The sequence below is a fragment of the Diceros bicornis genome, chromosome 5 (genome assembly GCF_020826845.1).
Source record: "Diceros bicornis minor isolate mBicDic1 chromosome 5, mDicBic1.mat.cur, whole genome shotgun sequence".
Taxonomy (NCBI): Eukaryota; Metazoa; Chordata; class Mammalia; order Perissodactyla; family Rhinocerotidae; genus Diceros; species Diceros bicornis.
Genome location: NC_080744.1, coordinates 67,904,953 through 67,930,093, shown reverse-complemented (window position 1 = coordinate 67,930,093; position 25,141 = coordinate 67,904,953). Strand labels below are relative to the sequence as shown.

At 53.0% G+C, this 25,141-nt stretch overlaps 1 protein-coding gene across 3 annotated transcripts; it reads right to left on the bottom strand.

Annotated features, from left to right (window-relative positions):
• Nucleotides 1–249: 249 nt before the first annotated feature.
• On the bottom strand, nt 250–24,760 carry PPCDC (phosphopantothenoylcysteine decarboxylase). 3 transcript variants are annotated; one of them, XM_058542097.1, is made up of 6 exons: nt 24,143–24,760; nt 18,420–18,625; nt 6,495–6,590; nt 5,482–5,610; nt 1,354–1,522; nt 250–594 (listed from the first exon to the last, which is right to left on the bottom strand). In XM_058542097.1, the coding sequence occupies exons 2-6, from the start codon at nt 18,600–18,602 to the stop codon at nt 479–481; spliced, it is 693 nt and encodes a 230-aa protein (XP_058398080.1). In that variant the 5' UTR covers nt 18,603–18,625; nt 24,143–24,760; the 3' UTR covers nt 250–478. The 3 variants fall into 3 exon arrangements, with proteins under 3 accessions (XP_058398080.1, XP_058398082.1, XP_058398083.1); XM_058542099.1 differs by lacking the exon at nt 24,143–24,760 and adding an exon at nt 20,132–20,653; XM_058542100.1 differs by having other exon boundaries at nt 511–891; nt 24,143–24,755.
• Between the last annotated feature and the right edge of the window lie 381 nt (nt 24,761–25,141).

Here is a 25,141-nt window from a genome sequence, read left to right as displayed (position 1 = left end):
GATAATACATATGAGGAAGTAAGGGTCTGAAAGGCTGAGCCCTGAGCCAAGGTCCCACTGCTAGTATGTGTCAGAGCTGGGATCTGAACTAGGGGCTGTCTGGCTTCAGAGTCCTTTGCCCTTAACCACCATATGACATGAAGACTAAGGAGTGCCGGTCAGTCATCAGCCCAGACCCTTCCCCAGCCACACCTAGCAATGCCTCTGATCTCTGAGGCCACAGATGGGTTATAAAGGAAGGACAGAGTCTCCTACATGGTCACTTTATTCTCCAGTACCCCCGATCTCATGGCCTGGTCTGTGGGGAAATCTCAGGGACTTTCCAACTCACAGGCCTCCCTGGCTCTGTGTGGCACCTGGGCACCTCACCAGGGAGCTGAAGTTCCAAAGGCCTGGCCAGGTGCCCACCACGCTGGGCATCTCCAGCTTTGGCTGTTTCTAAAAGCGGCTCCTGGGCACAATGTAGAATCAAGGTTTCTCAGGAACTCCTCAGTCCCTCTCCCAGAGCACAGTGACAGTACAGCAGCTTGCTCCTCTTGGTTGCTGTACCTATCCAGGACAAGGTGGGGAGGGGCTCCAGAAAGCGAGTGTCTCCTAATAGGAAAGAAATTGAGACCTGGGCCTTTGGTCTAGTTTAACCTGGGGCCAGTCAGGCCCCTGGGAGGCCCTAGAGCAGGCCCAGGCCGGACCCCTACTCAGTAAATGCAGGAGTCTTCATCATATTTTGCAAATGTCCATCTTCTTCACCAACTTGGCCTGAAAACACGCTGAGTGCAGAGGGACACACACAACAGAAATCCTGGGTTCAACTCTGCTGGAAGCCACCATGCAGGGAGAGGACTTCTTTCACTTTGTCCACAATGGTGCCCACCTCAGCCATGGCCCCCAGACCTAGGAGCAAAGTTCTGCTGTGGCTCTGCAGACTGAGGCAGGGGACCATCCCTCCCCGACCCTGCTCAATACTTCCCCAGTGCACATGCTCCACCCAGAGCCCAATGCCTAAGAAGGCCAGGATGGTCTCAGCCTGAGCTAGACCCATCACTTCCCTTCCAAGACACCCCCAGGACAGGCTTCAGGAATAGTTACAGTAGCCATCATGAACTGTGTATGGGCTGCATGCCAGGGACGATACCAGGCACTTTACACACACTATCTCATTTAATCCTAACAACTCTGAGAGGAAGGAATTATGACTTCCATTTCCCAGATGAGAAAGCTGAGCTCAGAGGTAAATGGTTTTGCCCGAGGTCACAACACGCTGGGATCTGAACCCAGATCTGACCCCAAAGCTGAGCCCTTCCGCAGCCCCGGGCTGTGAGGATGGGCTGTGAGCCTGACCAGATAGATGCCCACCTTGGTCTCCACACACCAGCTTCTTGGCCACACAGGGAATCTCGACATAGCCGAAGGCCTTGAGCTGGCCCACCTGTTGCGCGGTGATGGGGTGCTCCCACATGGCGGTGTTCATCGCCGGGCAGAAGAGCAGAGGCTTGCTGCGGTCCCAGGCCCGGATGACACAGGTCTGTGAAGAAGGTCCCAGGGTAGGGGGTGAGAGGGTGGGCGTGCCTGCTGCTCTGCCTGCCACCCCTCCCCAGCCCTTCCAAATCCTACGCACTGTCCTCCGGGCCATAGCCAGTCATGGGCTTGGGATGACTACTATCTGCAGGGAGCTGTCTCACGTCCCTTAGGGGGTAGGGATGTGTCTCCTCGCCCCTCTCCACCTCCCCAAGGCTCTGGCATGGGGCCCTATAAACAGGAGACGCTCCACCAATGCACACAATGGCCCAGCCACCTCCAAACAGACCTTCCCTCCTGTGCAGAAAGGTCTCCCTGTGCCCAAGCATAAGGCTTCTCCATAGCAGGCCACACCTCGCAGAAAGAAGCAACCGTGGAGAGCAGAAGGCAGGCTTTGCAGATCCCCACAAAGCTAAGGACCAGACTGCTCATCAGGTGGGGCCCATCTATCCTGACACTGGCTCTACTTTGAGGCCAACTAAAGCTCGGCAATGAAAATAACATCTTACATATGACAAAAACCCTCTTGCGTATATTATCCCATGAACCCTCACTGCAACCCTGTAAATAAGGTGCTGTCCCGTTTCACAGATGGGGAAGCTGCACTCCCCAGAGGCGAGCGGTTATCCAAGGTCACACGGAGACAATGATCCAGGGCTTGAGGCTTTGCACGCCACCCATGTGATCCTCCACCGCGCCACGCAGCCTCCCGATTGCCAGGCGATCCACCAAGTCACAGACCAGAGCAGCTGTGAAAGGGACCGACCTGCTCACAGAGTCCTTAGTGCTGTGGGCTGTGAAATCACATAGACCTGGGTTTAAATCTCAGCTGTGCTATCTACTATTTCTAGCAATGAGAACTTGGACAAGTTATTTAATGTCTGGAGTCTCAGCTTTTTCTCTGCAAAAGTCCCCCCACCCCTGGGTGGTTGTGAGGATAGAGGGTAAAAATGCTTAAAGCTCCTCTCACAGGGCCTGGCACAAAGTAAACAGTAGCCCCTGTTATGATCACAGGCACAGGCTCCCTGGACCGGGGGCTGCCTGGGGGAGAAGTAAGCTCTGGGGCCCACAGGAGTGTGCTCCCCCGTGCTCTGACTGCTCCAGCACCTCCTCCCGGGCCGTGGGCCTCTTGGGGAGACAGTGGCTGGCACGCCCCTTCCCTGACGTGGAGCCCCTCTGGGAAATGAGCGAGGAGTCCAGAGAACAATGCCACAAACAGGCTAGGGCCAATGCCTCCCCTCTCGGTGCCCCTGCCCTCTCCTAGGGACAGGAAGGAAGCGGGACAGCACACAGCCTCAGGATCCAGCTGCTTGTGCAGTTTCAGACACCAGCGTTTATTTCCCACAAGTCCTCCCAATTCGGCAACCAGGCTATGAGTGGCCAGTTTCAGTCACGCTTCCTCTTGGCCCTGTGCCACCTGCTGCTTCTGCAGAAGTCATGAGCATACCTAGAAGAGCCCCTGGACTACGTGTGGGGTGAGTGGGAGCTGGGCTGGGGTTTCTAGCTGTCCTCAAAGCAAAGCACGCCGACCAGAGCAGAAACCCAACACCTCCGTGTCCCACGCCTCTCGAGCTCTTCCCAGCTCAGCTCAGCACTTCCTAGACAAACCACGGCTCCTCCGAACCTTCCAGCAGCAGGAGGGATGAGAGGAGGAACCAGTTCCCAGAGTCACTTCTGTTTGGCCAGTGTGGAGTTCAGCACCTCAGGGTCTGCCCCTGGGAATCTGCTTGGGTGGAGAGAAGGCCTGGATCCCGCTAAGGAGACCAGCTCCCAACTGGACTGGTGACCCAGGGAAGTCACCTCCTCTTTCTGGATTGGATCTGCTTGGCTATTTAGCAGAAAGAAGGGGCAGCGCCTGAGTGGGCCAGAGGACAGAAGGAGATGCACATCGCCGAGGCCAAGGGCCCGGAGGCTGGGTGAACAGGTTCACACCTAGCACGCTGCTCTAACCGCACCCCAAGTTCTTGGCACGGGAAAGGGAAAAGATCTGAAGGAGGAAGGTAGCAGGGTGAGCTTCTTTTCAGGGATATAAGGAGAGAACATCTTTTGAGAGAGGACAGAACCACAGACCAAACATGATGACAGATTAAACTTTATAAGATTTGCAAAATATTTGTGCCTTCAAGTGAAACCCTTTGAGGCAAATGGCCTGGGGGCTCATCTTAGGAACATATTCTACTGCTCAGCCAACTCAGGAGGTGGGAACCCCAAAGATTTCAGGGAAGGATGGCAGCTTTGAAGAAAAAAGGGAAGCAGAGCTTTCGGGAAGAAGGAAGGAAGCCTCAGAGAGCCAGTCCAGGCCAAGGCTTACCTCCTAGAGGTCAGCGTGCTTCGTCACATCAGCTGGCTGCTGACCAGCCAGTGGGAAGCCTGGAGGTTTGGTGAGATGGTGCCGTCACACACAACTCTGACCCTCTTAGACAACGGCGGTCAGGAGCCTCAGCTGTGCCAGCTGCCCCATCAGCCTGGCACCAGACCCACTGGGAAGCCTTCTTGGTAACACTGCTCCAAGCCTCGCCCTTCTCTGCACCCCTACCCTGCTCCTGGCCACATAGTCTGGGTGTTGCTCTTCTTCTGGTCACCTGTGCTCTTATTAAAATGATGCTTAAATCACTAGCAGATTCTTCAAGAAGTGCCTTAAGCGCCCATCAACAAGCATACGAGGAGACTAACCTCCTATCTGACCCCAAAAAATCTTGACTCCGCTTCGTTATTCACTACTTGACCATATTTTTTTTTTTTTAAAGATTTTATTTATTTATTTTCCCCCCAAAGCCCCAGTAGATTGTTGTATGTCATAGCTGCACATCCTTCTAGTTGCTGTATGTGGGACGTGGCCTCAGCATGGCCGGAGAAGCGGTGCGTGGGTTCGCACCCGGGATCCGAACCCGGGCCGCCAGCAGCAGAGCGCACGCACTTAACCGCTAAGCCACGGGGCCGGCCCTACTTGACCATATTAAACTCTGAAAAACTCCTGGCTGTTTGCCAAAGTCAAATTACTAATTACTGCATACATATAATAAGTATTTATTGAACACCTCCTGTATGCCCAGCTCTGTGCAAGGTGGTGACTCCATTGTCAAATGGGGTCATTTAAGACTGTACCACACACCAGAGCACATTCCCTTCTCACCTGCATGGGTGACCAAAAACCCTCTCCTTCCAGACTGTGAGGTCCCTGTTTCCTGTGTGTCCCTCTGCCTGGGGCCTGGTTCATGGCAGATAAAAGCTCAATGAATGAGGGAAAGGGGGTGACAGGGAGGGGGAGGGAGGAGAAAGATCCTGCTCAAACCTTCCCAGGATGAGCATATAAACAAAGGCTCTTTAAGGATAATAGCTCCCGGGACGTCCCTTAGGCCTAAGACAATCCCCACTTTGTACAGCTGGACTTCCATTCCTCTCTTCCACTACCCACCAGCTCGCACCTCTCACTCTGTCCTTTTCCTCTCTTTCTCTCTAAGCTTTCCATAATATACAGGAAAACCGCATCTCAGCCTTGTGGCTAACGCCACAGGAGAGATAAGTGAGCCTGAGAGATCCAGGAGGAAGTCAACCCTCTTATCAGATTACCCATGTGGATATGCAGATCCCCGTGAGAGGGTAGAGCTGACTGGGGCAGGCAATGGGGCTGGGTAGGGAGACCAATGGAGGAGCACGTCAAGGGCAGCCCATGAATGAAGGACAAAGGAGGAGGAGCTGAGCTTGAGGGGCAGGTGAGAGGCAGACACCCTCAGAGAGCATCCACAAGTCAAGCCAACTCATCAGGACCAGGTCTTCTGCCCACTTGGCAGAGCATAGGTGAGAACAAGTCCGGGGGTAGGGGGCGGTCCAGGGGGACTGTATTCTGAGCAAACTAGCCCCACCATAACAGGATTCCAAGGCGAGAACTTTGTACAAAAGCAGTCTGCAGTTCAGCAAACTGCGAGTGAGGCCCAGGGAGGGAGGAGGGCACAGAGAGTCACTCACAAGCAAGTTGTCACAGATGCCACTAGCCACCTTCCCCAGAGTATTCGCATCAAGAGGAGCCACCAGCATGAGGTCTGCCCACCTCCGGAGGTCAATGTGGAGAACTGGATCGGACCGGCGCTTCCACATCTGGCAGAGGGAAGGAAAGGGGGTCACCGGGCCAGCCACTCACTCAGTGTGGAGGGAGGAAGGCGGACGGGGAGGGCTAAGGCAGGCCAGGTACACTAAGTCAGGAACCGGAGGGAGACCTCCTGAGCGACCCCTGTCCAAGTCCACTCGCAGTTCCCTCTCACAGCTAAGCTAGTGAGCATGGGCTATGGAGCCAACAGCCTGAGAGAAACCAGGCCTGAGGAAACAAACGCCCCTTGTCTCTCCAAGCTATTCCCTTTATGGTTTGGTTTTCAAGAGAACTGACATCTGGCAGGGAACTCCTGGCCTGTCTGCTTGAGGCGGATGCTTGGGTTGTCCAAGCCAGTGGAAGGGCTCTGGGGCGGTGAGAAACGGAGGGGGTGGGGTGAGGAAGACAGGCCAGTCAGAAATGTTCTAGGCTGAGAATGTTTAAAAATGCCTGGCAGGGCACCCCTGTGAGGCCCACACTTGACGTCTGGTGAATCGGCCCACGCCCGCCCCTCTGTGGGAGAGCAGAAGCAGAGCCCAGCGGCCGTGGGAAGTGAGGCACTCTCAACAGCCCTGACACTGGGAGCCACGTGGACAAGGGTGGTGGGAACAGAGCTCCTCTGTGGTTTCATCAGCCCAGATAAGTACAAGGACACTCACCCTCAGGCACGGGGCCAAAGCTGAGCTTTGCCTGGGGTGGGAGGAGCTGCAGGCCTCCTGCAGGCCAGAAGCTAGACAGATGTTTTCCTCATCGCCTCTGCCCAGCGGGCCCTGACCACTGACTTGAGCCTGGCCTGTCTGCTCCCGCCACCAGGACTAGAGGCTGCAGGGAGGACAGTCCTGTCCTGTTGGCAGAAACGCCATGGCACTCAGCCCTGAGGGTCCCCAACACTAACCTCCCATTCATCAGCATCGCTGTAGAGGGTGACAGGAACATCCTGGGGACTGTAGAAATGTTTGGCTCTCTCAGTTGTGACCACTGCTACTTCCAGCTGTCACCAAGAAAAAGTGGAGGTGGGGGGAGGGAGGGAAAGAAAAACTGTTACCAGAGCCACTGGCCTGGAGGCCACACGGGGCCAGGCCAGGCAAGGGCTTTCTTCATAGCCTGGCTGTGGCTCTCCCTTCGCAGCAGGGAGCCCCATGTCTGCATAGCTACTTCCGCTGTCACCCAAAGGTCAGGCCCCACCAGGTGCAGCCGTTTCACTTCCCTTCTGGGGGCTGCTGAGGAATGAGTCACCAACTGCCCAGTGCATATAAAGCTGCAGGCTCCCGCCGCTCAGGCAGAGTGAGATGAGAGGCAGATGCAGGCGCGGTGACGGGAAGGGAACCCAAGGCAAGAGGGCCACAGAGGCCATGGGAGGCAGGAGGGGCCACCCTGAGGAGGGTGAGAGGTCCCGAGCTCTGGGCCACACTGCAGCCCTGCCCTCTGCAGGCCAAGGCTCTGGGGAGCTGGAGCCCTGCACACGGTGTCTGCACCCAGGCCCCAACAAGAAAGCAGGCAGAGTCCCTTCGTGTACTTCTAGGAACAAGGCCTCGTGGGCTCCAGCTGCAGACAAGCTCCAGGAAAACTAAACCTGTGTGCCCCACACTCATGGGGCAAGAATGAAGTTTACCTTCACACTACTCATTTTCTAGATAAATTAATAATGCAAACAAGGGGATGGTTAAGGTGCTTAGCAGAACAAATGGCTGTGAGAAACAGCACCCAGTAGTGTGAATGGCTCTAGAAGGGTTGTCATCATGTGTAAAATGAGACGTCAGACTAGCAAGCTGGCAGAGTCGAGGGGCCCACAAGAGGTGGCTGGGAGGGGAAGGGTCTAGGAAATCACATCTTTGGGGGACATTTATCCAGCAGGGAGAAGAGTCCAAAGTGACAAGCACAGAATCATCGACTAACCAGAGCAAGGGTCATGGGTGGCCGTGTCTGGGCCAGATCCAGCCTGCAGACACACTATTTCCCCTGCATGGGGTTATAAACGTTTTTGTTTATTTGTATGTATGCCAATACATACAAATCAGGAGATTTCACATAGAAAATCCAATTTCCTGGCTTCTCTTGAAAAACTGAAAGCTCTGGCACTGCTGGGCCCACATTACTACTTGATAATGATTTGGTGCCATTGAGTAATGGCTGCCTCTTTGGATGCCCTTCGATAGGCCATGCCCATGACAATTCAACCTAGTCCCTACCCCTCCCTATCATCTCACCGAGGCCCCCCTCTCCTCATTTGTTTCCTGCCTGTTGTAGGACAGTGTTCTTCTGCACAGTACCTAGGAGTGAAGCTAGGGGGCCCGGCCTGGTGCCTTAGCGGTTAAGTTCGTGCACTCCTCTTCAGCAGCCCAGGGTTCACCGGTTCGGGTCCTAGGCATGGACCTACTCACTGCTCGTCAAGCCATGCTGAGGTGGCATCCCACGGAGAACTAGTAGGACCTACAACTAGGATATAGAACTATGTACTGAGGCTTTGGGGAGAAAAAAGAAAAAAAAAGAGGAAGATTGGCAACAGATGTTAGCTCAGGGCCAACCTTCCTCAAAAAAAGAAAGAAAGAAAAAAAAGAGAGAAGCTGGGACCAAGGAGTTGAAATCTCAGAGAGGCAGACTACGGAAGAACTGCAGATGGTCTGGCATTCCCAGCTCTACTGGAGAGCTCCTGAACCTGTCCATCCTCCCTCTCACTCCCTCTTAAAGTCTACCATCCTCAGAAGTTGCATAAAATCTCAGGGACCTTTTTTGTGTGTATATGAGGAAGATTAGCCCTGAGCTAACATTTGTTGCCAATTCTCCTCTTTTTGCTGAGGAAGATTGGCCCTGGGCTGACATCTGTACCCATCTTCCTCTACTTTATATGGGACGCCGCCACAGCATGGCTTGACAAGCGGTGCATCAGTCTGTGCCCAGGATCCAAACCTGCGAACCCCGGACCGCCGAAGCGGAGTGAGCACACTTAACCGCTACACCACCGGGCCAGCCACTCAGGGACCTTATTAAAGGTCATTTAAACCAGTGGAGTCCCCTCTAGGACAGCCCTGAACAAGCCTTGTCCAGTTCTGAAGAAGACGGCAAATGAACAGGGCTGCAGTCCCCCGACAGAACCCAGCCCTGGAGAAATAAATCTGACTAATAATGAGTTCCAGAAAGAGAGGACAGAAAAATAGAGAGGAGAAAATTATGAAAGAAATGAAATGAAATTTCCCAGAACTGAAGACCTCAGAGGTGGGAGCCAGCTCTTCTGCCTGTAGGGGTCTAAGAAGGTGTCGCACTGTTAGGCTCAGAGAACCTGGAGCATCACGTCCCTGGCCCACTGAGTGTCTGTCAACGGAGCCTGAGCCCACATCAGCTCTTCTGGAAGCCACATTCTCCTGCTGATGGATATGGGGTTTGCAATCAGCAAAAACTCAAAAGAGTTCTTCTCACCCATGTTGCTACTAAGCCACAAGCCTCAACTGTACCCACACAGTTACTTTCTGGTCCCAAATGCAGTCCCTCACATTTCCCTGGTAAATTACACCTTTCCAAGAGTTGGCCCCTGTTTGCTCAGTCTCCGGAGAGCTCCTGACATCTCAAGCCTGTTCCTCCTGGCCTGTTCTCAACCAGCAGCCTGAGACACGAATACAAACCATGAACAGAACAAGGTCAAGAACAGAGCCTGTCCATGGGGTCCACAGGTTGGGCAGGGCAGGCGGGAAGAATCAGGAACGAACCCTCTCCAAGGAGGATATTTCACTGGTTATAAACATGTTGACAACATCACCAGGTGGTCCGGGGGATGTCCTAAGATTCCATCAAAGGCCTCACCTAAATCCAAAAATACTTTGTCTAATATCCAAAAAACTAAACTAAAATTGGTATGCCTTGTTCCCAGCAAGCCCAGTCAAGCCCCAGTGACAAACATTGTCTAAATGCTCATAAGCCTCGTCTATAGTAATTTGTGGAGCCCACCTCCCTTGCCTTTTTGATAAATGGACATTAGTCGTCTCCAGCCCCCAGCCCCTCTGCTGTTCCCCACACATCCTGTAGGTCACCAACCACAACCTCAGCACCCCAGGACAGAACTTGCCCAGGTCAGGAGATGAATCACCCAACTTGGGTTCAAGTCCCTTCTACCACCCTTTGTCCTACTTTTTCAAGCTCAAAAGAAAAAATGGAAACAAAATGGGACTCAAGAGTCCCTCCCATTTCTTTCTGTCCCCTCCTAATGTTACACCATTGGCCTCCAGGACCAGGCGTGGTTTCATTGTTCTTTTTCCAAAGTATGTTAACAGCCCCCTCGGTCGTCCTGAGTTTCACTGCAAGCTTCAGCTCACCCTGGTGGCTTCTGACCACATTCTACCTTCCTCTTTGGTTACATGTCCTCCTTTCCATTTAACTGCTCTCCAATCTCCCTCAACAGAGGGCTTCCCAGGTAGCCATATCAGTTTCTGGTCACTGCCTTCTGTTCCTCATAGGGACAGCTTTCTTTCATCTCTAAGAGCTTCCCAACCACTTAAGAACATCCCAGTTCATCCTCTCTCTATTCTGAAATTTAGAAACCTGCTTCCTGAAGATCTAGTTCCCCTACTCTCCCCAACTCCTAAACCACCTGCCAGTTCTCAAAGTGAGGCCTGTGCCTAGGGCCAGCCTTCAGAAACATTGCCAGTTTGGTAAAGGCCCTGTTCAGGGGATCCCTCCTCCCTTCCAGCTCTACCTTTTCTTTCCCTCTACATCCCCTTCATGGTCTCAGAGCCTTCATACTGCCTCCCCTGACCCCTGGGGAGTTCCCACCAGGGGTCCAGGTAGGCCTCCCACCCTGGGCACCAGCCTGAGATCTTCCCTCGAAGCTCCTTCCCCAGTCTCTGAGCCATCCCTCTCTGGCTGCCGTCCCAGGTTACCTAGTCGTTGTTAGGGTGCTTCCTGGGATCAATGTCTTTACCTCAAGAGTAATGTGAAGAGTATGTGATGAGCCATCCTACCCAATGCCCCTCCCCTGACCCTGCTGAAGCAGCCACCTCTCCTTGGCAGTGACCCTGACCCCAGTGCTGCCTGGCAGGCCCAGGCCAGTTTTTCTGGTTTTAGAGGGATGTCACTTGATCTGATTCATCAGCCCTACAGGCTTTCTTCTTTTATTTTCATTCACTCTGCCAAAAGGTCCTGGGAGCCAAGGGCCGGGCCCTGGGTTTGCATACATAAAAATATATATATGTGCTATATATATATATATAGCATGTTGTGCTACTTTCTGAGATACTAAATAACTCAGACTATTCACTCATTCACCCTGACCTTTGCCCCAGCAAATGCCAAGGAGCCCTGGCAGGGCAGAAAACTCCTGAGGGCGGGAGCCCTCCTTGACTTTCTCTCACACCCTCCTGGGTCCTGGTAGAAGCAGGGCTGGGCATAAACAATCTCCCACACACTACAGAGTTCCTGAAAGGCAGCTCTGTGCTTGGGCCCCTGGCGAGAGCCCTGGCAAAGTTTTTATATCTAATACTTTTAACCTGAACCTCTTTATGTCATGTGACCAAGGCTTGGCCAGACCCTGTTATATAAGCTGCCTGCATTTTGCCTGGCATTTATAGAGATTCCTTTCTGAAACCAGTTGGCAAGTCTGGTTTCCTTTCCTCTGAAGATACATCAGCAATCCCATCTGGAGCTCCTGGAGAGTCAGGGAGGAGAAACGGAAACAGAATTTGGGGTGATACCTCTACTTTTACTTTTAGGCCCCTAGTCTGGCCAGGCTGCTTCTGGGGCAGATTATCAAAGGGACCTGTGGAGAAGCACTTTCATAGCCACAGGATGAGACACATCCCATGGCCTGAATTTCCACCTCCAATCCCATCTCTGGCACAGGGACACACAGACGCTGTTCACACCACAGTGCCTGTCCCTGCCGCCTTCAGCCAAGAGGGAGGCAGCACAGAGCAGGGAGAAGCCAGCTCCAGAGTGGCCACCTGCGTTTGCACTGCTAGCTCTGCGACCTTGGGCAAGTTACCTCTCCTCTCCAAACCCCAGCTTCCCATCTTTAAAATGAGGATAAGGGGGCTGGCCCCGTGGCTTAGCAGTTAAGTGCACGCGCTCTGCTACTGGCAGCCCAGGTTCGGATCCCAGGCGCGCACTGATGCACCGCTTCTCCGGCCATGCTGAGGCCGCGTCCCACATGCAGCAACTAGAAGGATGTGCAACTGTGACATAAAACTATCTACTAGGGCTTCGGGGGGGGGGGAAAAAAAGAACTATCCAACAGAACTCTCTGCAATGATAGAAACATGTCACACCTGCGCTGTCCAGTGTTGGAGCCACTAGCCACACATAGCTATTGAGCACTTGGGGTGTGGCTTGAGGAACTGAATTTTCGGTTTAATTTTAATAATTTAAATTTAAATTTGAACGTGGCTAGTGGCTACTGTATTAGATAGCACAGCTCTGGTATACGCAAGTAAAGAAAAGCCCCAGCTGAAAGCCCCAGCTGAGTGGCTGGAAGGGTGGCTAGTAGGGTGTGTGATGACAGCTCCACGGGGGACTGTTGAGGATTCTAAAGAGGAAGCACCAGCCATGACTTAACCTGTCACATGGCAAGGAACCCAGAGATTTAGTGGCTCAGGCCTCTGGGCTGGCACACGCAGCAGAGGCCCCTGACGTTGGGTTGGCCGGTGTTGACACTGCCAGTCCCCACGGCCTGGGCGCCAGCCAAGAAGGTGACACAAACCTGAGCATGGGGGTGGCAGGTATACTCCAGGAAAAAGGACTCAGTGCCCAGGGCAGTTGGCACATGGGGCAGGGAGCTGTGGAGGAGGTGGTCTCATTAACGAATCCCTGAGGATTGGCTGAGTGGGTGTCCCAATGCCTCATAATGATGTCTCGACTCTGCAAACATTTACTAAGCTGATTCTAGGCATGGGGGCCAGAGCTGGTAAGACATGAACTTTGCCCTCAGTAAGGGTCAGTCTAACAAGCAGGTGGGGTATATATGACCCCCGACCATAAAGCAAGGCAGACGAGGTAAGAGTCCACAGTTTCCTGGGGATTCTCATCCTCACAGCCATCGTTAGCTTAAGCAGAGAATGCCCATGCTCCAGATCTGAGCTCAAGTTCACCTGCTGATGGGAGTAAGGAAACCCGGCCTCAAGCCCCAGTTCTGTCAGCTCACTGGCTGGGGGATCTTGGATAAATCCCTCTTCCTCTCTGGCCTTGGTTTTCCCTTTTGAGCCCTGAGCCATTTAGACCATATGGCCTCCAGGGGTACGTCCAGCTCTCTCTGAATAGGATGTGCCATCTCAGCCCTCTCGTGACCCTTGCCCTTTCCCACCAGGCTCTGCAGGGAAAGCCTTTCTCTCATCTGCCTCCAAATGGGCCTCCTGGGGGAGCTGGTATTCTGATCACATCAGCCCTTCCTGCCATTCAAGCAGGACCAAGCTGCCAATCCCTCTGTGCCCTTCCCCAACCAGAGAAAATTCTCAGGATGGAGCTAGAGAGGTGGCCTGCAGAGGCCCTCCATGGGGACACTGTTCTGGGATATCAGGGAAGGACCCTGGGGTGCAGGATCCCTCAGTCCAGGGCTGGCTGCCTCTGACCAGCGGCCTGCAAAGCTCACTCCCCGGAGGAGCAGGCCAGGAAAGGAAGGGGCCAGCCACGCCAGCACAGGCCCAGATAAACGCCTCAGAGCACTACAGTTGAACAGACCAGTTTCCATAGCAGGACCACAGAGCAGGCAGGCGGCCCCTGCCCGGAAAGAAAGGGAAACCTCAAACCAGGCCTTGTTTCTCCTGCTCTTTCCTCCACGAGCATTAAAAAAAAAAAAGCATAAAGTTACACAGAATGTTCCATAATATCCCCACTGAAAGCCCCACTGACTTTAAAAATAAAATAAACAGACGCAGGGGTTAGAAAATTAAAATTGAACAGAATGACACGAAATGAAAAATGCAAGGCTCCCTTCCTGCCCCCATCTCTCCACAAGGGTAACCACCTCCAGGAAGAAGTGCAGGCAGTAACTCAGAGATGTGAACATACAAAAGGAATCATACTCTATACCAGCGGTTGGCGAACTTTTTCTATAAAGGGCCAGATGCTATTTTAGGCTTTGTCACAATTACTCAACTCTGTAGTAGCCAGATTGCAGCCATGGGCAGTACTTAAATGATGAGTGTGGCTGTGTTCCAAAAAAACATTATGGACACTGAAATTTGAATTTCGTGTAATTTTATGTGTCACAAAATATTCTTCTTTTGATTCTTTTTAACCACTTAAAAATGTAAAAACCATCCTTAGCTTGCAGGCCATACAAACACAGGCAACAAGACTAGGCTTGGCCTGTGGGCCACGGTTTGCTGACTCCTGCACCTTGCCCATTTCACTTATATCTATTTTTTGTCTGTGTGTGAGGAAGATCGGCCCTGAGCTAACATCTGCCAATCCTCCTCTTTTTGCTAAGAAAGACTGGCCCTGGGCTAACAACCTTGCCCATCTTCCTCCACTTTATATGAGATGCCGCCACAGCATGGCCTGACAAGCGGTGCATCGGTGCGCGCCCGGGATCTGAACCGGCGAACCCAGGCCACCGCAGCGGAGTGCGCGCTCTTAACCGCTTGCACCACCGGGCCGGCCCCTTCACTTATATCTTGATGATTGTCCCACATCAGCACACAGAGATCCATCCATTCTTCTGAACCGCTTCCTTGCAATCCATTGAGAGGCTGTACCATAACTGCACCACAGCTCTCTATTGTTGGACATTTGTTTGTTTCCAGTTTTGTTTTGAAATGATCAACAATGCCATAATAAACATCCTGGTACATACAGTGACTTCTGTACCCTACAGGGTTCAATCCTACGGGTGAATCAAGGGCTGTGAACATTTTTGATTTCTCTAGATATTCCCAAATGGTCCTCCAGAAAAACAGAATTTATTTCCTACTGCGTATGAGCGGGGCCCTCTTTCCCTCACCCATGGCAGCCCTGAATGTCCTGACAGGCATTCTAGAAATTTACTTCTCTAAGCCCAGGGCCTGGCAACCCCCTGAGCGAGAGATTTTCTCCACCTTTGGAAATCCCCTTCTGGCTCTCAGCCCTGCTGTCGCCTGTTGTGGCAGGAGCTAGAGAGGGGTCTGTCTTCTCCTCCCAAGTAAGAAGGATGCCAACCAAAGGGCAGAAATGGAGCTGACAGCTCAGTCATAACTGCTGCCCAATTACAAGACAGTCACAGAACTGCAAAACACCCTGAAGCTCCTGAACCCCAGCACCTTCTCTTAGGCTGCGTTCAGGTCCTAGTCCTTTTTGCCTTCACATCTAGGATCTTCTACCACCAGTGCCAGAAGAGGCCTCAGAGGATGGATCATTTGAGTACCCGCCCCCCACTTCATTGCTGGGATAAGAAAACTGAGGCCATAAAGAAGAACTGACTTGCCCAGAGTCCCAGTGTGAGAAATCCTCTATGCTCAGCAGCCTCTCTTGAGGTAAGGCTGGCGCCCACGGTCCAACTCCTCCTACCTCACGTAAAGGCTCCAAGCCTTCTTTGTTGGTGGCCACTCTCCCCGACTGCTATGTGAAGCATGAAGCCAAATCTACCCCTCTCCACCACCCCGTCACGGTCCCCTGGTCTGGCTCCAGGTCGGTGGCTCCCCTGGGATGCCTGGACACACTGGTGAATCCGGAGTAGTTCTGGTCTGTAGAATCACCCGGGCCCCTGCAGCCCATACCCCTGCTGCTCGTTTGCTAGTCAAAACCTCGGTATGCCTAAGGGAGCTCGTATGAACCCATGACTTAGCAGGCAAAGAGCTAAGAATGACTGCTCCAGAGGACAGACATTGCTCCTGAGGGTGACCCAGAGAGGGGGCAATGGGGAGAGCAGTACCATCAGGGAATGTGGGGAAGGGCTAGGGGAAAGGCCACTGCCTCGGGGCCAACACAAGGCAAGCCAGGGATCCATCTTGGTTACCAAACCTCACAAGGACCCCGCCGAGCAAACCCAGGCTCTTTGGTGAGCCATCTCCCTGCAGGATGAGAGGGCCAAGAGGTGAGAAGGAAGCGGGCCCCTCCACATAAGCAGATGGACTGTGACTCCATGGCTTTTGCCACATGAGCTGTCTCGCCAACTCAACACCTCACATCACGTGGCTGGCCCAAAGGACATGACAACAAGGGGAGCGGGTGAAGGACAGGAAACAAATACTGTTAAGTGCTTCCGTGTGCCAGGAGGCACACCTAGTTGTTGGTACAAGATGACAAACCGTTTCATCTGTGTCTCCCTCCCCCAGCCTTGATAAGAGCCTGAGGGGATGGGTGGCAGTAATCAACCTCATTTTAAAACGAGAAAGGCAGGCTGCAAGAGGCTAAGTCAGGGAGTCCTCCCTCTCAGGTCAGTGGCCTTTGGCTGCCTGACTTCAGGCTTCAAATCCAGCCAGAGAGAGAGAGACAAGTCCTGTTCCAGATACAGCCTGTCCCTGCAACGGGCAGGCTAAAAGGCCTGGGGTGGGCCAGAGAGCCTCCCCGCTTCAGGCAACCCTTTCCTCACATCCCTATAATGCTGGCTGCGTGGGATGGCAGGAAGCGGTAGAGTTGCCATTTCCCTCCGTTCTGAGGCTGCCCATCTGTTTCCTGGGATAGGACTCCCCGCCCCCACCACCCCCATTCCGGAAATTCACTTGCTCCGGGGCTATGGGAAAAGGGAACTGCCTGGCTCCCTCCCTCCCCAGGGGGCAGTGGCAGAGGCTGTCCATGCTACAACCCCTTCCAGGCCTCCCGCTCTCACGGCTCTAGCTGGCCAGCTCCTACCAACGGTTCTGGGCACATGAGGGATGGCAGGCCCCAGGCAGTACTGCCCCAGCAGCACCAGTGCCCAGCCTCAGAGCAGCCAGGAGATTCTCCTCCCTTCCCCCTGCTGGCCTGGCTGGCATCCTGGCTGCCTGCTTCACTGCTAGTCCTAACCTGGGGGACGGGGCGGGGGGGGGGGGGTGAGTGAGGGGGTGACTTTCTGGGTAGAAGTCTGTGGAAAGTAAAAAAATGAAAGATTTCCCCCGCCCCTGCCTGCAGTCTCGACATGGTCATCTGCAAGTGAGCACTGCCCCCTGCTGGACATGCTAGGAACATCCACCTGTGCCACCCTGTTAGGTGCTGTGCAGAAACAAGAAAGGAAAAAGCACAGCCCGAGCCCCAGGGGCTTAACAACACCCCACAAAACTAGCGTCAGACAACATGAGCAGTGTCGAAGGCAACCTATGGTTCTATATCTTGGTCAAGATTCTCTCCTTGCCCAAACTCCAGTCAGGCCCCTCTGAGGCACTTTTTCATCAAGGCCCCTCCTTGGGCCTTGTCCTCAAGAGCAAGATTCCTGCTAAGTTGATTTAACCAGAATCCCCACCCTCGATGTCTGATCAGCCTGGATATCTCAACAGGGTCCTCAGCCCCCAGCATCCCCCAGATGGTGTCTGATCACCTTCAGCAAGAATCTTGCCAGGACGTTCAGCCAGAATTCCCCTGACCCCTGATGTTCCCTCAGGAATTTTTCATCCGCTGACCCATGTCTGCTCCTTGGCTATAAATCCCCACTTTTCCTTGTTGTAGTCAGAATTAAGCCTACTTCTATCTATACTGAGGTCTCTTTTCCCCTATTGCAATAGTTTTTCTGAATAAAATCTGTTTTTACCTTTTTTTTTTTTTTTTTTTTGAGGAAGATCAGCCCGGAGAGAACATCCGATGCCAACCTTCCTCTTTTTTGCTGAGGAAGATCGGCCCTGAGCTAACATCTGTACCCATCTTCCTCTACTTTATATGGGACGCCACCACAGCACAGCTTGACAAGCTGTGTGCCCATGCGCGCCCAGGATCCAAACCTGCAAACCCCGTACCACCAAAGCGGAGCGCACGCACTTAACCGCTCCGCCACGGGGCCGGCTTGTTTTCACCACTTTACTGCCCAGCTCTGGTTTTTCTTTAGCACAACAAGCGAGTTTTAAAATGAAGGCAGCAAGACTGCATGGGCTGAGGCAGGTCAAGCAGGCTTTTGCGTGAAGTGTTCATGCAGAATTTGGAAAGGCCAAGAGGAGCAGGCAGGACAGTGCAGCCTGGCAGGGGCCCGGCCAAAGCAGAGGCCATCAGGGTGGAGTGTGGGGCAGTGGGAGATCGATGGACCAAGGAAGGGCCCTGGATACCAGATGAAGGAGTGGGGTTATCACCTGCTGGCTTTCACATTGTTTAAAGCCTTGAACTTTTCCTGCAAAAGAATCTGCCCCAGAACCCCAATATATATAACTGATCAAAGTTGAGGTGGTCTGGCGCAGGGCAGGCAGCTAAGCCCACCACCCCCAACACACTGTGGTGGCCCCTGGGCATCTCTGAACACCTGAAGAGCAAAGTGTGAAACCAGAGCTGTGGGCAACAGGGAGTCCCCGAGCTTCCAGTGCATTTGGACCGACAGGACAGCCACGAAGTCTAACGAGGAGGGAGAATAGAGCCACAGTGTTCACGATGGAGTGAAAGCAGGGGTGGGGCGCCCAAGGCAGCAAGGGGACACCGAGAACTTGCTGCATTTCTCCAGACAGCCCTCCTCCCACACCAGGACCTAGGGAATCTCAGGGTCAACATATGGGAGCCCGAACGCTCCATTTACCAGAGCGTTCCTTCTCTAGTCTCCCCTCACGCTCTGTCCACACCATCTAATCTAGCTCCTGGTTATACTGTCACACTGGACTCTGTCTCCTGTGTCCCCCACATACCAACGCACACAGAAGACTTCCACAAACACCATGATTAAGAAAAAGGAAACCTCGTGCACCACTCAAAAATGGCCCCAGGAGCAGCAGCTCTCTAATGTCAGAGGCTGCCACGCTTGTCTAGTGAGGATACTCACACCAGGAATGTCCAAAAGCCTTGACACCAGAAGAGGCAACTTCAGAGCTGCAACGCTCCCAGTGACACCCACGAGAACATGGAACTGTCTCTCCAGCAAGGGTGCAGCAGCTGGACATGAGGCCCTTGGTTCCATGTGGGGTCTGGTGGCTTCGAGTCCTGGCCTGCCAGGACTGGGCTCCATAAGGCTCTGTCAGGATTTAGGATCTAAAAGCAGAACAAGGTGTACCTGCTTCATTCATACATTTGACCAAAATGTATTGAGAACCCTGTGTTAGACCCTGGGCGAGATGCTGGGGTTCCTAAGGGGTCAGAAGCCCCCACTCTGGGAGCAGACAGTTGGATCAGACACCCTGTCACACACGGGTCAGTTACAATGTAATGTGGCCAGCGCTGTGAGGAAGGTCTATACCAGGGGCTGTGGCTGCCCAGGAGTAACTGTCTGAGGAAGTCAGGGACCAAAAAAATGATATTCCAGTTGAGTCCTGAAGGATGAGTAAGTTTTCTAGAGAAAAGGAAATAACTGCAAGAAGGAGCAATCTGGCAAAAGTGACAAGGCCTGAAAGAGGGTGGCAAGTTTGGGGAACTGGGAATAGCTTAGTAGTGATGGCCAAGTGTGATGGAGGAGCAGGAGGATAAGGCTGCAAAATCAGGTCAAGGGCGGAGTGTCAAGGGCAGTGAGGGCCAGGTGAGTTTTCATTTTAGAAAGATGGTGCTGGTGCTGGAGACAGTGTGGAGGGGGCCCTGGTGGTGGAGAGATTGGAGAGGGCAGGGGAAGGAGCTACTGCTGTGGGCTGCGCTGGCTGACTGAAGGCACTGGTAGGACAGAACAGGTTCCAGGGATGCCTGTGAGGTGGAACCCTAGGCAACAAGGGGGCTTGGGAGCTCCAGAGAGCTAAGAGATTTGCCTCTCTGTCTCTGTCCCTGTGGATCTGAGTGGGTACCACCCTACTAATCCAAGCCCAGGAGGAGACGAGCATAAAGGGGCTATAGGCCATCCCATGAAACCAGCTGCTTGGTTTCTTTTGTGTGTGTGTGTGAGGAAGATCAGCCCTGAGCCAACATCCGATGCCAATCCTCCTCTTTTTGCTGAGGAAGACTGGCCCTGGGCTAACATCCGTGCCCACCTTCCTCCACTTTATATGGGATGCCGCCACAGCATGGCGTGTGTCAGTGCACACCTGGGATCTGAACCTGCAAGCCCCAGGCCGCTGAAGGAGAGCACGTGCACTTAACCACTGCGCCACCAGGCCGGCCTCGCTGCTGCTTGGTTTCTTCCTCTGGCCCTCACATGTTGCTAGAAGTGAGTGCCCATGATAATATGGCTAATGGATACATCAAAATATATACTCTGGGCCGGCCCCGTGGCTTAGCGGTTAAGTGCGCACGCTCTGCTACTGGCGGCCTGGGTTCGGATCCTGGGCGCGCATCAACGCACCGCTTCTCTGGCCCTGCTGAGGCCACATCCCACATACAGCAACTAGAAGGACATGCAACTATGACATACAACTATCTACTGGGGCTTTGGGGAAAAAAAAAAAAGGAGGAGGATTGGCAACAGATGTTAGCTCAGAGCCGGTCTTCCTCAGCAAAAAAAAAAAAAAAAAGAGGAGGATTAGCACGGATGTTAGCTCAGGGCTGATCTTCCTCAAAAAAAATATATATATATATACATATATATATATACTCTGCAGGCTGGGCCAGAAAACATACTCATTCCATCAGCAACCATCTCTGAGGACCAATTACATCTAGCACGGGACAAAGGAATTGTGGAAGACAGCCACTGCCTTCAGGGAATCTGTAGACGAGTTGAGAAAACAGGAGTCACACCTGAAATCATTTGAGCTGGGTCCTTCTCTGGGATGTACCTTTTTTGTGATCACTGATTTGATTTGTTTGTCAGTTTCCTTGCCTCTCCCTCTCCACTTCCCCACCACCACCAAGCTCCCTGAATGTGTGACCAAGTCTAATCGCCAACTGCCAGGCACCTTCTGGGTCCTGAACACCTGCCGAATGAAGAACAAATTGTACTCTCTAAAGTAGGGTGGGGTGGGGCCGGCAGTGGCGCAGCGGTTAAGTGCCTGTGCTCTGCTTGGGTGGCCCTGGGTTCACAGGTTTGGATACCGGGTGCCCACCGACACACCACTTGCCATGCCATGCTGTGGCGGCGTCCCATATAAGGTAGAGGAAGATGGGGATGGATGTTAGCCCAGGGCCAATCTTCCTCAGCAAAAAAAAAAAAAAAAAAAAAGAGGAGGCTTGGCATTGGATGTTAGCTCAGGGCTGATCTTCCTCACAAAAAAATAAATAAAGTAGGGTGGGGCAGAGGACAGAAGCCTGGCCTGTGAATCAGAGGCCCTGGGCCCTGTCCATGTTTGTGCTCCTGACCTGGTGTGTGACCTTGGCCCAGGGTACTTTCCTCCCTGGACCTGTCTCTTCATCTGAAAAATGCAGAGGTAAGACCAGGTGATCTCTGAAGCTCCTTCCAGCAGAAACCTTCTGAGTCAACACATGAAAGATAGCAGTAAGAGCGAGTTCTGGAAGATGCACTCACAATGGGCAGAATCAGCAGAGGGAGGGGACACCAAGGCAGCCCCCAAGGAGGAAGTGCCTGTGAGTTGCCCAATGGCTACCTCTGTGGCTGCACCCACAGGGGCCTCCTTTTCACTCCACAGGCCCCTTGGCTCCCTAGGGCCTCTTTGCCCAGTATTTCCTTCAAGACTCAGGCACATACCCACATGAGCTGAGGAGGATCATGTTTGGGTCCATTATCCCACTCCTACCTGGAAGGGAGTCCCAGAGGCCCACACCCTTCTCAGCAAGGGTTAAGCACAGGCCAGTTCCCTAGAGCAAGACACCTCCAAAGTTCCATTTGCCAGCAATCTCAGTCTCTGGTCTACGTCAGGGCCTCAGCCAAGGCCGTGCTTGCCCAGAGCAGAACTGAGTCTACTCCAGGGCTTGAGGAGCCCCGTTACCAACCGGCAAGGTCTAGAGAGCCTATCGCCAGGTTCTTCTGGGAACTAATCAGCATGCTGATCAGCACCCACACTGGTGATGGAGGGCCCTTCCTTTTTTTTTTTTTTTTGGTGAGGAAGATTGGTCCTGAGCTAACATCTATTGCCAACCTTTTTTTTTTTTTTTGCTGAGGAAGATTGGCTCTGAGCTAACATCTGTGCCCATCTTCCTCCATTTTGTATGTGGGACACCGCCACAGCATGTCTTGATGAGTGGTGTGTTGGTCCACACCCAGGATTCGAACCTGCAAACCCTGGGCTGCTGAAGTGGAACACGCAAACTTAACCACTATGCCACCAGGCCAGCCCCAAGAGGCACATTGACTCTCCAGGGAAACCTACCTGCCAGATCTCAAACCTTGACCCCGTCCCACCCTAGCCAACTGGTGCTAGGATAGGGAGATTCCTGCAAAACCAGAAGCTGAATTTCACCTCCGCAGCCCCTGAACCTCCGCCACATGAAGCTGATCTCATTCTAAGGAATAGGTTACTGAAAGCAGTTAAACTTGGGGCAGGAATCCATGTTGGTAACTTCAACTACTTCCCTACAGTAGATGGTACAGCCCAAGATTCAGCCTACTGAGCATGCACTGCTAAGGACCAAAGCCTATTTACCTTTCTAGAAGGGGTGGGGGTGGGGTGGGGAGACATATGCACTTGAGGAATAGAAAGTGGATAATTTAATGAACATTTGAAAGCAAGGTCAAATTGGTTCAATCTGACAGTTCCATGGAGAGTGACAGCCCGTAGGAGTTCTCTGTTTACTCTCAAAAAAGATCAAATCCCAAACTAGGAAGTCTGTTACTCTATCCAGTTCCTGTTAGAACCATCTATTTGCACAGCCAAGGTAGCTGTAGACAGCACCTCATTTATTTCCCTGGGCTCTGCTGGACTCATAGGAACTTTTAAGTAGCAGAAAGAGTTGGCAGGCAGAGAGGTCATAGGGCTGTGATTACTGAGCCTCAAGCTCCCAGGGCACCAGCCATGCAGGTAAGCCACAGCCAGAAAAATGGCAGCTTCTCTCTCCTTTAGAAAGACAGGGCCAGGCCAGCCCCGTGGCTTAGTGGTTAAGTGCACGCGCTCTGCTGCTGGCGGCCCAGGTTCGGATCCTGGGCACGCACCGACGCACCGCTTCTCCGGCCATGCTGAGGCCACGTCCCACATACAGCAACTAGAAGGATGTGCAGCTATGACATACAACTACCTACTGGGGCTTTGGGGGGAAAAATAAATTAATTAAAAAAGAAAAAAAAGACAGGGCCAGATAAAGAGCCCCAGCTTGTGGCAGGCTTGTGATGTGTAAATTTCCTTCTCTAAAGAGTTTAATTAGGGCAGAGTTAAGTAAAAGTTTCAGGAATACCTGCCAGTCACAATATGGGCACTTGTGGAGCCAGGACAGAACTAGAGCTAAAAAAGGACCAGACAGGGTATGAGCCCAGCCCAACGCAGGAAGGAGGGGCTGGGGCCTAGGACAAGATAGAATCAAACTCCGGGGTGTGGGTGTGGGGCGGGGGGTAGGGGGATGGGGAGGGATCCAGGATCCATTAAGAGCTTGAATCCTTTAGCCTAATGACAAAGCCCCTCACTACCGGCCCCAGACTTCTGCTCTGGCCTCACCTCCCACCACTCAACACCGCCTACTCTCTGTCCCAGTAATAATGAACCGCTTGTAGCTCCCTAAAGTGTCACCCTGCCCCCCAATCCAAAGTCATTAAAAGGAGTCCCATGGCCACAGGGGCACTTTAAACCCCTTCCCCAAAAGAAAGGCAAGGACCTCTTCAGGAGAGCTCCAGGCCTTGGCATTCTCCTAAGATTGCTCGTCTCTCAAACGAGAGGCAAGCATGCTTGACTCTGCTGCTCCTGTAATGCCGTTAGGCAGCCCTCCTCATGGCCACGTATCAGGATATATATATATGTTCACACACACGGGCTACTAGCGAGGGAGCAACGGAGTACTGACACCTCAGCCACTGGGAGAGATGTGGAAAACCCCTGCTCCCAACACACCCACCACTTCCCCAGGAATGGGAATCTCTCTTGCCCGTCATCTGGCATAGGCCTCCAATACTTCAAAGGACAGCACAAAGTTTTTCTCTGACAAAATCTGGCCTAATTTTTAAATGCCATTCAACACTTTGAGGTGGTTCTAGGGGATAATTGCAGCATTCCAGGGCTTTCGTTTTTCTATTTTACCTATTTTCAAACATAGTTTGTACTTTGGGCAGCCCCTATTCCTTTGTCGAAGTAGGCTCATAATTTTTTTTACAGGCAAGCAGTAGGTGTGGGGAACTGATGGGGCCACCTTTTACACTAGATTCAAAGGCACTGGACAATCGCAGAGCAGCACAAAGCCGGGATGGGAGCGCGCAGATACAAATTCCCCGCTTCAGGCTCGAGCGGGGCAGGGCTCCCTAATGCTCTGGCGACACGCGTACAGGTAGGAAAGCGAGGTCCCACAGGCTCTACAGCCCCTACAACACACACACGGTTTCGAGCAGATCACACACATAGCTGCCGACCCACAGTCGCGAGGAGAGCTTCATGGGCACAGATAGCAAAGTGAGGTTTCACACACACACATGCACACGAAAAGTGACATCACATACACGCCCACACAGCCGCGCGGAGCCAAAGTCTAGAACGAAGACTCTCCGACCTCCCTCCCGCCGGGAAGACCCAGACTCGGCAGCAACCCTCCACTCCTCACCCGCGCCAGGCGCGCCTCGGGGCGGCTCCCAAATATCGCGATACCTCGGCCACTCCTCCCGCTGATTCACTCAGGCAACGATACAAGAGCCCCCGGCAGCGTACGTGCTCGTGCAGCCTTCTGGGAGTTGTAGTCCACTTCTCTTCCTCCTGGTCATTGTAGTCCACTCGGAGGAATCCTGACGCAAACCCTGGCGTCCTGTTCTTGGTCTTTGTTGTGCTCTGGCTTGGGCCTGGTCTAATTGTCGGACCTCCTCACTGCCCACCCCTATCCCACACAGACACAGTGCTCATCACTGCGGCACTTAATACTGAATATTTACTGAGCCTCTTCTATGTTTTAAGTGCACAGGATACAGAGATAAATCGGACTCTTCCCCGCTCTTGAGACAAGCAGGGACACAGAAAATTAGAGAATAAGGTCCATGAGGAAGCAGCGGAAAATAAGCAACAACTAGAGGCAGGGAAGCCCTCTCAGAGAAGGAGTCATTCAAGGTGAATCTTGAAGGATGACCAGGAACTTAGAGTGCCAGGACAGCACTCCAAATGGAGGACAGGCATTGGCAAAGGGAAAGCGAGAGAAAGCACGTTGGGTATGCTTCCCTGCCTTCTTCCTTCTCCAGCATCCACAGGCCTCTGGATCCCCTTGTGTTCCATAGAGGCTGCTCCATCAGCTGCCAGTCTCCATCGATGAGAGCTGAGGTGGGGCCCTCTGTGCTCCACCCTTGCCCTTGCTTGCAGGGCCCATCTGCAAACCACCCCCCTGCCCACTGATCCAGCCTTCTACTTCCTCCTCAGGGAACTCAGAACTCCTCCTACAGGCAGGAGGCCTCTGTGGCAATTTCAAGGCCTACTCAAGGTTGCCTCAGAGAAAGAACCACACAGAGGTGTGTGACTTTTGGCCCCTGGGAATGACAGGCCACAGACCCACTCAACCCCCCTACCTCTGTGCCCCATAGCCCATGGTGAAGCTCCACACAGGCCCACATGAAGACACATG

Coding starts and splice junctions, on each gene's coding strand:
- PPCDC (XM_058542097.1), bottom strand. CDS start 18,602: ATGGAGCCCAGTCCTGGCAGGCCAGGACTCGAAGCCACCAGACCCCAC. Junction 6,591..18,419: donor GGCTTTTGGACATTCCTGGT/GTGAGTATCCTC, acceptor TCTTGGTGACAG/CTGGAAGTAGCAGTGGTCAC. Junction 1,523..5,481: donor GCATCTGTGACAACTTGCTT/GTGAGTGACTCT, acceptor CCTTCTTCACAG/ACCTGTGTCATCCGGGCCTG.